General features: G+C 30.8%; 2 protein-coding genes across 2 annotated transcripts in view; one reads left to right on the top strand and one right to left on the bottom strand.

Annotated features, from left to right (window-relative positions):
* The window catches only part of LOC125835811 (putative pentatricopeptide repeat-containing protein At5g37570), a 130,928-nt gene that overhangs the window by 78,975 nt on the left and 34,454 nt on the right, over positions 1-17,499 (top strand). The window lies entirely within an intron of this gene.
* On the bottom strand, positions 3,093-5,540 carry LOC125835820 (uncharacterized). The gene is made up of 2 exons (XM_049514924.1): positions 4,898-5,540; positions 3,093-4,610 (listed from the first exon to the last, which is right to left on the bottom strand). The coding sequence occupies exons 1-2, from the start codon at positions 5,538-5,540 to the stop codon at positions 4,543-4,545; spliced, it is 711 nt and encodes a 236-aa protein (XP_049370881.1). The 3' UTR covers positions 3,093-4,542.

Genomic DNA, 17,499 nt, shown 5'->3' with positions numbered 1-17,499 from the left:
AGGAAGAGAGTGGGAGAGATGTGAATTGTATATGTATATTGATTAGATAATTGTATATTATACATATGTATTTGTATATCTAGCGAGCGAGATTGGGAGAGGAAGGAGAGATGTGAGCGAGATTGGAAGAAGCAGGAGAGAGGCGAGCGAGAGAGGGCAATAATTTGTATAATTCGCATCTCGTTTGTATAATTCACAGGTACGTCTTTATAATTCGCTTGTTTTTGTATAATTGAGTAATATAAACTCTGGAATTAACAAATATGATAAAACTCAAAATAACGAATTGATACAAACATAAACATATGAACTTTAAACAATTATACATAATATATTATACAAATTACATTATATAAATTGTATTATACAAAATCCGAAAACTACACGTTTATACAAACTGTAAAAAGTTATACACAAAAATATTGAATGTGAATGGTGACAAAACTGAAAAACCAAAGGAAATCATCGCCATATACAAACACAAACCATCGTATACAAAATACAAATCAAACGAAGAATTGTTAGTTACGAATTATCCAAATGTGGCTAATTATACAAACTCGAAGTCAGCCCGCGTAATTAATGGTTAATGTTAGTCGTGAGTTGTAATTGTAGCAAACTACAACTATGATGAGTAATTAAGTAATATAAGCTTGCTTAACCTCGTAATTTTCCCTTTTATATTTATGTCCTCCTAGGGTGTGCACAAGTATACAATTGAACTTGTGTAAAGTTGAACAAATAGACACATGAATCCTACATGACATAATACACATACGACACCACATAGGACCCAAATTGTCATGTAGGATGTCATGTAAGACACATGTGTCTATTTGTTATACTTTATAAAAGATCTACTTGTGCAAACTCAAAGTTAGAGAGCATAAATGCAAATTGAGGTCAAATGAAAGGGCATATTTATGTATTATACCTTATTTATATTTACCTAGACATTTAATTGATAAGCATAACTAGGGGCGTTCGTGGTTCGGTTTGGATTGGTTATTGATTAAAACCAAAATCAAACCAATTTAGTCAGTTTTTTAAATTTCTAAAACAAAACCAAACCAAACAAAAAATAACCGTCGTTTGGTTATTGTCGGATTGATTCAGTTTTTCTGGCTTATTCGGTTTGAAAATAATAACTTTTTTGAGGACGTACGTATCTCGATAGATACAAACACCTAGTACATGAACAATCCACAGAAAAACTATTGTCGGTTCAATTAAGCAATACTAGAGTTATCATTACATGAACAAAGTGATTCAATTAAGAGAAAGTGTGACTATTTTATGTGAAGTATGGTAGGTAAAGACTAAAATGGATTTTGATGGACTTGGACTTAGGATTGTTATAGTTGGGTTAAAGTGTTGGGCTTGAGAAAATGATAAAGTTAAAGACTTGAATTAATTAAAATTTAACAAAATATTTATATTTTATTTATGAATAATATATAAAAAATTATAAAATTTATATATCTAATTTATCGGTTTGGTTAGATTATTTTTGCAGTTGTTTTTTAGTAAAACCAAACCAAATAGTATCGATTTTCAAAATTTAAAACCAAACCAAACCAAATATCGGTTTTTTAATCGGTTTGGTTCGGATTGCGGCTCCGTTTGGTTATTTAACCATGACCATGAACAACCCTAAGCATAACACATAAATAGGACCTTTAACTTGGTTTCAAATTTTAACTTTGACCTTAAACTTTCAAAGTGCAAAAAGAGGCTTTTTAACTATCCAACTCTTGAATCTAAAAAATACTCGAATCCTACCTAGCAAAACACGTGATATACACTCAATCTGAGCGCGTCAGGAGTAAATTTTGAGGCCCACAACAGTAAAATATATGTTGAAATGACAATTATACCCTTAATGAATCCCTTATATATATATATATATATATATATATATATATATATATATTTGTATATTTTCTAATCAAAATCCTCTTTTTTCCTCTTCTTTTAAATCAAGCTTTTTTTTCTCTCTTTTAGCATGATTTTCCTCGTTTTTAGTGCAAATGGCTTCTATTTTTTTTGTCATTGTGAAAAAAGAGCTATAATGAACATTTCTTAGTCTGCAAACAATACAGGTCGTTGGTGTGCAAATAATCCTGATTTAAGCAAAGATTCTACCTTCTATTAAAATAAACTTTCAAAAGGGCAAAACTAAGCATACCTGAACTAAGCTAGCTTTGACAATAGATTTCCAAATATTTTGACAAATATTATTTGAGTGAAATTTCACCATGTGTTTAGTCATAGTATTTGGGAAACATATTTCACTTTTTTTTAAAAATGATTTATACCCATAAATCTTTAAAACAATCAAAACTAGGTTTGTATTACATAGCACATGACTTTGTTACGTTGTGGCGATTGTTCATCACTTTCATCAACAATCATATCATCACTGAATATTCCATCACTACTTTGATGTTCATGTAAAAAATTATGTAAAACAACGCAAACAACTATTATAAATGGTGTTTTTGTAAAAGATAAAAGTTAAAAGATAAAAGTTTGGTGTAGAATTTGAATTATTAAAAGTTCCCAAATAATGAGACTTGACCCAAATACAGTTTTTTCTAGTATTTGGAATTTGGGATATTTGCCAAAAATATTTGTCAAATAATGGTAAATTGTATGGACAAACACTATTTGCCAAATTCTTCCCCAAATTTTACTTGGAAAATCTATGGTCAAACGGGTCCTAAATTGAGGAAGATGAACATATAACATCAGAGTATATGAACTTTTAGCACAAATCATAAACGATTTTTCCCTTGATTCACGATTTTGGTTGTAAATCCCAAGCTAGAGTTTCGTGATTTTGAGAGAGAAACAGGGTAAAATGGAAGAGTATTTCACCCTATACCCTTGTATCAATTTGAATATTAATTTAGTTTTTTTTTTAATTCTTATATCTACGTGTAAATTTTTTAATTAGTTGGCAGCTATTGAGCGGCTCACTAATCCACGTTGGATCGTATGCATTTCACGTGTTTGGGCTGCATTATTCGTGTGTCTATTTATTCAACTTTATACATGTTTAAGTTTCTAAGCATAAATGTGAGTTGATGCCAAGTTAAAATGCATGTATTAGGTCTTTGATATAACTAGTACAACAATAACAACACCATTCTTTGTCCGAAACATTGTTGGATTGGCTATGTTTATTTCACATAAACATTACATCAACTATAATCAATCAGCATAAATGTCTACCTCAACGGAATTATCTAACAAAGCTATGGAATCAGACGAAAATGTCGTAGAACTTCCCATGATCTGATGAACAATCGGTTCAGATTGAAGAGGCTGAGGAGGTACTTCTAGCACTTCAACTTCGCCTTCAAGCATTTCTACTACTTTACTCATTGAAGGGCGTTGTATCGGATTTGTTTGTATACACCATAATGCAACTAAACTCAGCTTTCTAGCCATCTTCTTTTCATCATCATTCGCTTCTTCATCCACCACAATCTCTTTCCCCTTGTTGAACTTATCGTAAATATTATAAGGAAAGTATTGGCTGGAATTCTCTTCATTTGCAACTTCATTTCTCTTCAAGTCCAACATTTCCATTAGCAGCATTCCGAAGCTGTAAACATCAGCTTTGTATGAGATTGCTCCAATGCTTCTGCTGATCAGCTCTGGAGCAACATATCCAATCGTTCCACGAGCAGCTGTGAGAGTCACAATGCTCTTATCTGTTGGATATAATTTCGCAAGCCCAAAGTCAGAAATCTTTGGAATGAAATTCTCATCCAAAAGAATGTTGTGTGGCTTGATGTCAAAATGCAAAATTCGTACATCACAGCCTCGATGCAAATACCCGATTCCTCGAGCCACTCCAAGAATAATGTCATACTTCCTTTGCCAACTTAACAGAGGACTTCCTTCTTGATCCGTGCTGATGTACTTATCAAGTGATCCATTGGGCATGAAGTCGTATACAAGAGCACACTTTGTTCCCTCAACGCAATACCCCACGAGTCCAACCACGTTGACATGATGAATCCTTCCGATGGTAGCTACTTCATTCATGAAATCTTGCCCATCAGCTTTAGGCTTGCTCAACATCTTCACTGCTACATCCCTTCTACTTTGAAGCTTTCCTTTGTACACAGTTCCGTAACCCCCCTCGCCTAATTTCTCTTTGAATCCTCTTGTCATTCTCTTTATGTTGGAGTAATTATATCTTATAGGAATGAAATTGTTTTGTGTTTGCAAAAAGCCTTCAATCGTATCGTACATTGACAAATGCCTCCTTTTGAATTTGTACACCAGAAATGCAATTACTAACGGAAGGCCGATCACAAATTTTGCTCCCGAATACACTGCACGTTTGAGAAGTCATAACGAACCACAGAGATGATAAAACACATGATCAATGGAATGTTAATATGTGTCCATCCAAATAACATATAGATTGCTAAAGGGATATATAGGAGCTTACACACGCAAAACTGGCCTAGCAATTCAGTGATCCCTGGTTAGATTAAAGTGCAAACGTTTTAGAATGAGAGATCAATGGAGAATTAAAAGTATATGTAGATAAAAGTTTGAGTCCTCACCGGAAATCCATTCCAATAAACCTACAAAGACGTGCAAAAATTAAACTGTAGTGAGTGAATGTTGAGAATATAATTAAAAGTATATGTAGATAAAAGCCTTGAGTCCTCACCGAGATTGAATGGACTAGTACCTACAAAGTCTTGAAAATAAATTAAATTATAGTGAGTGAATGTTGAGAATATAATTAAATAATAAAAATGTGTTCTATCTAACAACTAAAGTATTTAGATGAAATGGTCACATATTTCAACAGTGAATCCATTGTTTTCCTAGTTTCTTACGTATAGAGGATGGAAAAGAATGTTACCCCACGAAAAATAGGAAAACTCAAATCCGTAGAGAATTGCTTGATGAATATCAGAAAGGGAAATGTTCTTAATATTAGGCAGTGAGGTGAAGCCTATAAATGCTGCTCTGCATCCATCACTCACTTCAGACACTTTCATCTCTCCAATCTTTAAATAAGTGTATCTGCTTAATTTGCAGCCACTAATTTCCACAAATGTCGAATCATTAACAGCAAGTGGACAGTTGAACATGAAAATGGGCGTGGCTATATGCTGTGATGCATAAATGGATAACCTGAAGATATTATTGTATTTGAGAAAGGTAATAGCCTTAGAAGGTATGAGAGAACATAGATCATCTTGTGTTTGTAAAGTCGGATCTACCACGTGAATTGTCTGATTATCATAGTCGATGCTTTGAACGTGCAACTTCTTGGAGGATAACCATATAACTGTTTGGTTACCTTCACAAGCTAATTCAAATCCTGAAAAATGACAATGGTTTGGATCGGTGTTTAAATGAAAAGGGTAGCTTATGTTACGGATATCGCCACAAGCAGAAGGAGGACAGTAGTGTTTGCTCTTCCGAGCATTAGATGTTTGCAGAAAGATGATTTGAAGGATTAATGAAAAATATTTAAGCTGAGAGTTTCCTTTAGACATTTGTGTATTACTCAGGTTCAGCTGAGACTTCACAATTATTGTTGTTATCATATATAAGACTAAAAATGCAATTAAACCATCTAGCAAGTTGAAGTTTTGTGGACTTTTCATTACCATTATTACTCCTTTGGGCCCTCATGAGGAAGACTTTGACGGTTTACCAATTTATTAGTGAGGGAGATGGATATGTCATGTTTCCCCCATATGCCAAACACACCTTTTGCTCAAACTGTGTATTTGTGTTGAATGGTTGTGACTAAGGGTGATAAATGGTTGGATTGGATCGGATTTGGATGTATTGAATATGATTTGAGTAAAAATGGTTTGGATTACAATCCACCCAAATAGAATATGAGCAAATATGGATTTGGTCAAATATGGTTTGGGTAAAATGGTTCTAACCCATTTAAAAAAATCTGTTTTTCAAAAACAAAAATTACCCCCTTCCCCGGGCACCTCCCCACCCCGCGCCCTCCCCTCCATTCCAACAATCGACCCCTAAATTTTTTTGTTTTCCAAAAACAAAAAAAAAAAATCTTTTTTTTCAAAAATAAAATAAAAATTTACACCCTACCCCCACCCCCCATCCTCCACCTTCCACCAACCTATCCTATTTTTATTTTTTTGTTTTCCAAAAACAAAACAAAAAAAATCTATTTTTTCAATTAAATTTGAAAATTTATTGAATTTTTGAAAATTAATATTTATTATTTTTATTTCTTTAGCACAATTAAAATTTTTGAGTGGAAGTGAAAACTAAGTGATCTATTATGGGTCAATATGAGACTCATATGTAACCCATTTTGACCATATTTGTAGATACTCTTAAAATAGCTTGAAATCCATATTTAACCAATTAAAATATGAGTGATCCAAGTCATTAAATATGGGCAAGATGGACTCATTTTATTAATGTGTTGAAATTGCCACCCCTAGTTGTGACTTTATATATTTATTTATAGGCATAATACATAAATATGTCTTTGAACTTGGTCTCATTTTATATTTATGTCCTCCAACTTATGGTGTGCACGAGTATACAGTTGAATGTGTGTAAAGTTGAACAAATAGACACATGCATCTTACATGATAATTTAGGTCCTATGTGGTGTCCTACATGTATTATGTCATGTAGGATTCATAGGGTTGGGCATTTGGTAATTTGGTTTAGTTTTGGTTTTTTCGGTTCATGCAATATGTGTACCGAACACCGGACCAAAATAATTTGGTTTGGTTTTTGTTAGTTCGGTTTTTTATTAGAGCAACTTTCACATATAGCAAACATAAAAATCATATTTGTATGTTTAGTTATAGTTTGTATAATAATGCTCCATAGCAAACTTTATGTTTGCTCTGGCTATTTCGCTATACATATATACAAAAGAAGCAATTGTATAATATGTTTCGTTATACATATACAAAAGAATCAATTGTATAATCTGTGTTTGTATAAATCGAGAAAGAGAGAAAGACAAAAGAAAATTGGGCAGGGAAAAATCGTATTTATATAATCATAAGTGTATAGGACAAATATATGCATTTGTATTTGTATATACAATTTTATCTCGCTTTATACAAACACAAACGCAATGTATACATTTGTGTTTGTATAAAGTGAGAGTGGCAAGCGAGATCTGGGAGAGGGGAAAGAAGGGAACGAAAATATATGTATATATACAATTTTCTCTCACTTTATACAAACAAAAACATATTTTATACATTTGTGTTTGTATAAAAGTGAGAGAGGCGAGCGAGACTGCCAGTGAGAACGAGAGTGGCAAGCGAGATTCCATCAGGGAGAGAGGCAAAAATAGCAATAGTTTGCTATGGGGTACAATTTAATCAAACTATGTTTATAACATTTAATTTGAATTAATAATTTCCTATTATGTACAATTTTCCCTTTCTGTTATGCGCCTGCTTAGTGGCTTTTTAAAATTAAAAATTTTACAATTTTTTTGTTTGATTTTTCAGCTTAATGGGCTAAAAATAAGTGATCCTTAAAGTGTTCAAGCTATTACTCTATTAAATATAAAGAAAATTTCACAAACAGCTACAATGAGAAATATAATAGGCCTCATTAACTATAGTTTGCCTATTTACGCATCATAGCTGTAGTTTAAATAGCTATTAAGTTTCTGATTTGTATAATTCGGTCTATTTATAATTAATTATAAAAAATCTATTTAATTATATTTAACTGATTAAGCGTTAATTAAGAAATGCCTTTAATTAAGGAATGCCTTAATTAAAGATCATTTAGTTTAATTATGATACGTTACCAAAATAAGACTTCTTCTTTTTGAGGAAACGCAAACTATTCCTTGTTTTCCTTCAATCAAACCTTCATCTGTATTAGAACATAAACAATTGGTTTATTTTTGTGACTTGAACAACGAAAAGGTAAACACAAGAATTTATTCATTACGAGTTGTATATTCGTCTGACTACATTCAATGTATATATATTTCATATATTTCTTATTTAATTTGTCTTTAATTTGTATTGTTGTTATCATATAGCAGAGTAGAAATGCAATTAAACCATCTAGCAAGTTGAAGTTTTGTGGACTTTTCATTACCATTATTACTCCTTTGGGCCCTCATGAGGAAGACTCTGACGGTTTACCAATTTATTAGTGAGGGAGATGGATATGTCATGTTTCCCCCATATGCCAAACACACCTTTTGCTCAAACTGTGTATTTGTGTTGAATGGTTGTGACTAAGGGTGACAAATGGTTGGATTGGATCGGATTTGGATGTATTGAATATGATTTGAGTAAATATGGTTTGGATTACAATCCACCCAAATAGAATATGAGCAAATATGGATTTGGTCAAATATGGTTTGGATAAAATGATTCTAACCCATTTTAAAAAATCTGTTTTTCAAAAACAAAAATTACCCCCTCCCCCGGGCACCTCCCCACCCCGCGCCCCCCCCCCCCACCTTCCACCAATCGACCCCTAATTTTTTTTGTTTTCCAAAAACAAAAAATAAAATTGCCCCTCCCCCGGGCACCCCCCCCCCCCTCTCCACACACCTTCCACCTACCTACCCCTAAATTTTTGTTTTCCAAAAACAAAAACAAAAAATCCGTTTTTTCAAAAAAATAATAATAATTTTACACCCTCCCCTGATGCAACCCCCCACACCTTACACCAACCTACTCCTAAATATTTTTATTATCCAAAAACAAAAAAAAATCTATTTTTTCAAAAATAAAATAAAAATTTACCCCCTACCCCCACCCTCTCATCCCCCACCTTCCACCAACCTATCCTAATTTTTTTTGTTTTCCAAAAACAAAACAAAAAATCTATTTTTTCAATTAAATTTGAAAATTAATTGAATTTTTGAAAATTAATATTTATTATTTTTATTTTTTTAGCACAATTAAAAATTTTGAGTGGAAGTGAAAACTAAGTGATCTATTATGGGTCAATATGGAGACTCATATGTAACCCATTTTGACCATATTTGTAGAGACTCTTAAAATAGCTTGAAATTCATATTTAACCAATTAAAATATGAGTGATCCAAGTCATTAAATATGGGTAAGATGGACTCATTTCATTAATATGTGTTGAAATTGCCACCCCTAGTTGTGACTTTATATATTTATTTATAGGCATAATACATAAATATGTCTTTTAACTTGGCCTCATTTTATATTTATGTCCTCCAACTTATGGTGTGCACGAGCATACAGTTGAATTTGTGTAAAGTTGAACAAATAGACACATGCATCTTACATGACAATTTAGGTCCTATGAGGTGTCCTACATGTATTATGTCATGTAGGATTCATAGGGTTGGGCATTTGGTAGTTCAGTTCAGTTTTGGGTTTTTCGGTTTTCGGTTCTTGCAATATGTGTACCGAACACCGGACCGAAATAATTTGGTTTGGTTTTTGTTAGTTCGGTTTTTTATTAGAGCAACTTTCACATATAGCAAACATAAAAATCATATTTGTATGTTATAGTTATAGTTTGCATAATTGTGCTCCATAGCAAACTTTATGTTTGCTCCGGCTATTTCACTATACATATATACAAAAGAAGCAATTGCATAATTTGTTTCGTTATACATATACAAAAGAATCAATTGTATAATTTGTGTTTGTACAAATCAAGAAAGAGAGAAAGACAAAAGAAAACTGGGCAGGGAAAAATTGTATTTATATAATCATAAGTGTATAGGACAAATATATGCATTTGTATTTGTTTATACAATTTTATCTCGCTTTATACAAACACAAACGCAATGTATACATTTGTGTTTGTATATAGTGAGAGCGGCGAGCGAGATCTGGGAGAGTGGCGAGCGAGATCTGGGAGAGGGGAAAGAAGGGAACGAAAATATATGTATATATACAATTTTCTCTCGCTTTATACAAACACAAACGTATTTTATACATTTGTGTTTGTATAAAAGCGAGAGAGGCGAGCAAGATTGCCAGCGAGAACGAGAGTGGCGAGCGAGATTCCATCAGGGAGAGAGGCAAAAATAGCAATAGTTTGCTATGGGGTATAATTTAATCAAACTATATTTATAACATTTAATTTGAATTAATAGCTTCCTATTATGTACAATTTTCCCTTTTTGTTATGCTCCTGCTTAGTGGGCTTTTTAAAATTTAAAATTTTACAATTTTTTTGTTTGATTTTTCAGCTTAATGGGCTAAAAATAAGTGGTCCTTAAAGTGTTCAAGCTATTACTCTATTAAATATAAAGAAAATTTCACAAACAGCTACAATGAGATATATAATAGGCCTCATTAACTATAGTTTGCCTATTTACGCATCATAGCTGTAGTTTAAATAGCTATTAAGTTTCTGATTTGTATAATTCGGTCTATTTATAATTAATTATAAAAAATCTATTTAATTATATTTAACTGATTAAGCGTTAATTGAGAAATGCCTTTAATTAAGAAATGCCTTAATTAAAGATCATTTAGTTTAATTATGATACGTTACCAAAATAAGACTTCTTCTTTTTGAGGAAACGCAAACTATTCCTTGTTTTCCTTCAATCAAACCTTCATCTGTATTAGAACATAAACAATTGGTTTATTTTTGTGGCTTGAACAACGAAAAGGTAAACACAAGAATTTATTCATTACGAGTTGTATATTCGTCTGACTACATTCAATGTATATATATTTCATATATTTCTTATTTAATTTGTATTGTTGTGTTACTGACTACGGATATCGATTAAAATGGTATTTTATGTGGAGTAGCTGATTTGTTTGAAAAAAATTGTAGATGTATATAATTGGTATCGAATCCACACTAAGATTGTTTGTGAGTGCTTCTTTGTCTAAACATATAATTGAGTGTTTTTCGATCAGTAGTATTATTATGTATATGTTACTGTTTGTTTTGTATATTAAATAGATTTTATACAATTCGATATAAATTTTAATTAAACAGGTGTATACAATTGAGTAATTTTAAGTACTTGTATCAGTTTGTATATTTTACTATTTGATTTGTATATTAGATAGATTTTATATAAGTCGTTATATATTTTGAGTCAAAAAGTTAAAATAATTTAGTAATTTTCCATTATTTCTTACCGTTTGTATATGTTACAATTTGTTTTGTATATTAGATAGACTTTATACAAGTCGTTATATATTTTAAGTCAACAAGTGAATGTTATTGAATAATTTCCGATTAATTTGATCAGTTTGTAGATGTTACAGTTTTTTTGTGTATTTGATGAATTTTATACAAGTCGTTATATATTTAAGTCAACAAGTTAATATAATATAGTAATTTTGGATTACTTGTAGCAGCTTGTATAAGTTACAGTGTGATTTGTATATTAGATAGATTTTATACAACTCGTTATATACTTTAAGTCAACAAGTGTATATAATATAGAAATTTTCAATGAACTGCATCAGTTTTGAATCTATTATTGTTTGATTTGTATATTGGATAGATTTTATATAAGTCAACAAATGAATATAATTGAATAATTTTTTAATTACTTTTACCAATTTCGTGTATGTTACTAGTTGATTTATATGATAAATAATTGTATATTTAAATATATTTTATTTGTATATGATCAGTGATGTTGCTATAGCAATTTTGGTAATGCATTCGGATTGGAGTTAAGTAATGTTAATTTCATATGGGTTGCAAGATTTCCAAAAGGTGAAGAGCAAAATCTTGAAGATGCATTACCAAAAGGTTTCCTTGAAAGAATTGGAGAAAGGGGAAGAGTTTTGGACAAATTTGCACCACAATCAAGAATTCTAAATCATCCGAGTACCGGAGGATTGCTAAAGATGATGATGGGAAAATTCACAGAAGAGAAATTGCGAAAACTCTTAAAGGTGTCATAACAGGAAAACAGGGGAAAATTTGAGGGCTAAAGTAAGAGATATAAGCAAGAATTTAAAATCTATAAGAGATGAAGAGATGGATGTTGCTGCTCAAGAGCTAATTCAACTTTGTAGGATTAGTAATGTGTATCTTATGATTCAACTAACAAAATAATATTGTATGTGGGGTGTTTTTGTTTGTCTTCAAAATATATTGAGGTTGAATAATGTCATACTTCCTTTGCCAACTTAACAGAGGACTTCCTTCTTGATCAATGCTGATGTACTTATCAAGTGATCCATTGAGCATGAAGTCGTAAACAAGAGCACGCTTTGTTCCCTCAACGCATACCCCACGAGTCCAACCACGTTGACATGATGAATCCTTCCGATGGTAGCTACTTCATTCATGAAATCTTTAAGGAGAAATGCATCTCAATGTATTTGGTTCTAAATCTGATATCAACTAATAAATAGTTGGATAATAAGTAATTATTTGAAAATATATATTGAATTGATAGAAATGGTATTAATGTATGTCTAATTAGATAATTTTTCATTTATTTATTATAACTCAATTATTTTGACCAACTCAAATTCAATTCAACCAGCCCGTTCACTACCCATAGTCTTAATAATCACCTAATTAAGATGGGTTCAAACACTTATCTCATTAACTAAGCAACACAATTAGTTTTTTTTACCATTTTCTAACATATGATTACAATTATATGGACAGTAAATATTATATTTGGTAAAAGAATTATGGGAATACTTTATTTAAGAGCGCTTCTCGTCTTGAGATGAGAAACAAGTGAAACAGAAAATTAAAATAAATCAAGCTTCTTTATTCTTATTTTGCTCCAGTTCTTGTCAATGGGTTCTTTGGATCAAATCCTTAATGAGTAAGTATCTTTTCCATTACTTTTTATTTCCTCACACAATAAAGAAGTAGAAATTAATGAGAAATTTTGTTAAAATATTTTTTTTAAAATATTTTATTTTATTTCGATATATTATAGTCATAATAAAGAAAAATAATAGTTTTATAAGATACTAAAAATTGAAAAATAACAAATAAAATAATTAAAACTTAGTAAAAGTTGGATTGATTAGGTTATGACCTGCATTTTAGTCCATTTAAGCCCAAGTAACATCAGGACAAGCCAACAACATATTTATTTACTAAGAGAAAATAAAAAGGCCCCCTAATCTATATCCGAATTTTCAACTGCACACTTTAACTTTACGAGAGTCCTATCACCCCCTGAACTGCTTAAAGTTGAAATAATTACATCGGTAAAAAATCACAACCACATCTATGTTGACCTGTGCATTTCACATGTTTGACACATGGAGATTTGATTAATTTATTATTCTTTTTCAATTGTTTTTGTAATTCCTTTCCCCTTTTCCCTATACTCTCTCAATTTCTTCAAATCCTAAAGTAATTTCTTCTCCCAATTCCTTCAAATTCCTAAAGTAACTTCACCATTACTTTAAACACCAAAGTACATCAAAATTGGATTGTGAGGAACAAAGATGAATAGTGATATTCGCTCTTTGCTCGTCGTAAAACTGAAAAACAAAATAATCGTTGTTTCGTCAAGGTTTTGCTTTCTTCGCCAGAGATCGCTAGTCGAGGCAGTGCAACCACAAGGTTTTGTTGTTGTTGTCGTCGGCCTCACTATGAGAATAAAGGTAGATCGGAGGGAGGGTTTTTGCTGGTGGCGACAGTGGTGGCTGCTGGTGTGGCATTTCGCCGGCCAGTCAAGCAGGGAAAACCTAAAAACAAACTAAAAAAAGTGAGGGAGGGAAAGAGGGATAACGAACAAATGAAAATTCTCTCAGGGAAGATGAGGAAGAACCAATGTAGTTGATTGATAATAAAAAGATTTATAAATAAATAAATAAAAAGAAAAAATATTCTCATTTGGGAGTTCAAATGGATTTGATTTAAACCTAATTTGATCCAAATCCCTTTTTTGAGTGATATAAATACATGTCATTTCATATTTAATTGATTTGATTGGTTTTTAAAAGTTTTTTACGTGAGAGTTTAAAAGCATGGGTGAAATCAATAATTGTGAATCCGGTGAAGATGGTGGTGGCAATGACGGCTTAGAGATGGTGAATGGTGGAGGAATTTGATCTTTATTTCTATGGAGAAGGAGGACAATAAATAAGAAAAAAAAATACATATATTTACAAAAAAGAGATTAAAAATAAAGTTTTAATATTTGTTTTTGTGCTCACTCTCTTAAAGAGCGTGAAATACTCACTTTGCCAGCTAAACATTCAGGTGGATATTAATTTTAGCTTTAAGAACTCTAAGGGGGTGATAGGACTCCTGTAAAGTTGAAGTGTGTAGTTGGAAATACGAATATAGGTTGGGGGGCTTTTGACCATTTTCTCCATTTACTAATTCTATCATATTTTCCAGCTCAAATTCGACCCAACCTGCCCATTCACTATCCATAGTCCCAATCATCGCCTAATTAAGATGAGTTCAAGCACATGACTTATCTCATGAAATTAGTAACGAAATCAATATTTTTCCATTTTTTCTAACATATTATTAAAGAAAAATTTGTCTATTTCAGCCTAATGTCATTTGGACAAGCTTCATTCATTTATTAACTCAATTATTTTGACCATCTTAAATTCAGTCATACCAGTCTATTCATCACCCATAGTCAATCATCACTTAATTAAGAGGGGTCAAACACAATATCTCATGAAATTAGTAATAAAATTATTATTTTGCCTTTTTCTAACATATGACTACAATAATTTATATGGACAGTAAATATAATACGCTTGGTAGCAACATTATGAGAACGGTCTATTTAAAGGGTTTTCACTTCTTGAGATGAGAAACAAGTGATATAAAAAATTAAAATAAATCAAGTTTTTTTAGCCTTATTTTGCTTCAAAGTTCTTGTCAATGGCTTCCTTCAATCAAATGATTAATGGGTGAGTTTCTTTTCCATTTTTTTTATATTTTCTCACACAATAAAGAAGTAGAGATTAGATCTGAAATTTATTGTCAATGTTTCACTAAAGAAATCTTAGCTAATAAAGACTTTTTTATAAAATAGAATTATCGATATAATTTTATTCTTTAGCAATTTTTTTGCTTTGTGAGTGTATGTAACATATAAATTGTTATTTATTCTATAGTCTTATGATTATTATTTTTAATGATGCTTAGAATTGATCTTGAGGGCCAGAAAGAAGCTGAAAAAATTATGTTGGAAAAGAAAATGCTCTCAATGGAGAACAAAATGCTCGAAGAAATATTGAAGGCATTGGAGAAAGGCATTTGCTCTACTTGCATTTGGGAGAAATATTTGCGTGAAATGAATATGCAGGTTAGCAATATATTGTTAATAAATATATAAATTAAATTCTATAAATTGTTATTGACTTTATATGTGTCCTTTTTTTTTTTTGTAGACTGAGACGTTGTTACATGTTTTTCGAAATTTGAAGAACATAGGTGATGAGGAGTAAAGATGGCCATGGAAACTTCTAGTGAGATTACATGATACTAACATATCATATTAGTAGTCTCAAAATAAAGTATTTGTGACTCTCTAGAAGGGAATTTTTATTGTTATGCTTAAGTTTATTAAATTCTAGTGGCACTCTAGTGCACATTTTTAAATTTATGGATTATCATTTTTATTTTATCTTGATGCAACTTGTTGTATTTTTCTTGAAATTACTTTATACATGATAAAAGATATGAAAATAAAATGAAGGAACAACCAACAGAAATAAAAATAAAAATAAATTGGGTCTCAAAATTTTAATGCAGGCCAGACAAAAAAAAGAAAATATAATAAGTAACATAAGATAATAATGCAAGACCTAATCTAAGAAATATATTGTGCAATAAGGTATTCAAATCCTTTCTTCCCAAAATTGTAACATTGAATTAATTATATGTAAGGTGGTATTCGGTAAAAATAACCGGATTAAAACCTAATGTTATATCACATACTAATTTATATCAGATTTTAAGTTAATTACATCGAATTATATATGTATCTAATTACGGAATATTGAAACATATCATTAAGGAGCGAATCATACATTTTCCCCTGAAATTCAGAATTTTTTTCAAAAAAAAAATATTCCAAATTTTGGCTCATTTTTTTTCAACATCAATTTTTCATAGATACATATAATTTTAACTCAGATACATAAACTATTCATTCGATACATATGTATATTTAGTCATATATATATTTTGACCACCGTCACCCATTTGTCTCTCTCTCTCCTCTTCGGCCAGAGATCGTTGTCTCTGGCAAAAACTCCACTAAATCAGCGAAGCGTCGTCCTAACGATTTAGATACATGTGTATAAATATCACATATATATTTTGACCATCACCTCCCCTTCGTCTCTCTTTTCTCACATTAGACATGGTTGTTGTTGTAACAATTTTTGGAGTCTGCACGTGGATGAGAAGAATTCAGAGATAGAGTGAACTGATTTAGGGTGAAAGAATAAATTAAGGAGATAATTAATTGGTAGGATTCTATTTTAGGGAGATAATTAAGTGTGTAAAATTTTATTTTAAGTTATTTTTAAGGAGAAATGTTTCTCAATGTATTTAGTTCTAAATCTGATACCAATTAATAAATAGTTGGATTATAAGTAATTATTTGAAAATATAGATTGAATTGGTAGATATGGTATGAATATATGTTTAATTAGATAATTTTCCTTCATTTATCATCTCAATTATTTTGACCAACCCAAATTCAATTCAACCAGCTCATTTACCACTCATAGTCTCAATAATCACCTAATTAAGATGAGTTCAAACACTTATCTCATGAAATAAGCAATATAATTTAAAAATTTTTACCATTTTCTAACACATAATTACAATTATATGGACAATAAATATTATATTTGGTAAAAACATTATGAGAATACTTTATTTAAGAGCTCTTCTCGTCTTGAGATGAGAAACAAGTGAAACAGAAAATTAAAATAAATCAAGCTTCTTTATTCTTATTTTGCTCAAATTCTTGTCAATGGTTCTTTGTATCAAATCCTTAATGAGTAAATATCTTTTCCATTACTTTTTATTTCCTCACACAATAAAGAAGTAGAAATTAGATTTAAATTTCAGCATCAATCTTTCACTAAAAATCTATTAAATATTAAGGACTTTTTTTATAATCCATCATTTAATAGAATTACCAACGAAATTTCTTTGCTTAGATATTATTATTTTCTGTGTGTGTTTGTGTAACATGTAAATTGTTATTTATTCTATAGTCTTATAATTTTTGTCATAATGCTTAGAATTCTTGAGGTCGAAAAAAACATTAAAAAACTTATGTTGGAAAAAAATATGCTATTAACGGAGAACAAAATGCTCAAAGAAATATGAAGACAAGAATTTGCTCTATTTGCATTTTTGAGAATTTGCGCGAGGAGAATGTGCAGTTAAAAATACATATTAGATTTACACTATCAGTATATTTATTTTAAATCCTACAAATTATTATTGACTTTATATCTTCTTCTTTTTTTGTAGTATGAAACGTTGTTACGTATCTCCAAAGAAAAGTAGAATTGGCCA

This window comes from Solanum verrucosum, unplaced genomic scaffold, assembly GCF_900185275.1.
Source record: "Solanum verrucosum unplaced genomic scaffold, falcon-dt-bn FXZP01000128.1, whole genome shotgun sequence".
Lineage (NCBI taxonomy): Eukaryota > Viridiplantae > Streptophyta > Magnoliopsida > Solanales > Solanaceae > Solanum > Solanum verrucosum.
The sequence above is the reverse complement of the archived record's forward strand: the minus strand, read 5'-3'. Positions and strand labels throughout refer to the sequence as shown.

Bases quoted from the DNA above. Each gene is read 5' to 3' on its own strand.
- LOC125835820 (XM_049514924.1), bottom strand. From the start codon at position 5,540: ATGTCTAAAGGAAACTCTCAGCTTAAATATTTTTCATTAATCCTTCAA. The intron at 4,611-4,897 runs GTAACATTCTTT...ACGTCTTTGTAG, and splicing joins GTTTTCCTATTTTTCGTGGG to GTTTATTGGAATGGATTTCC.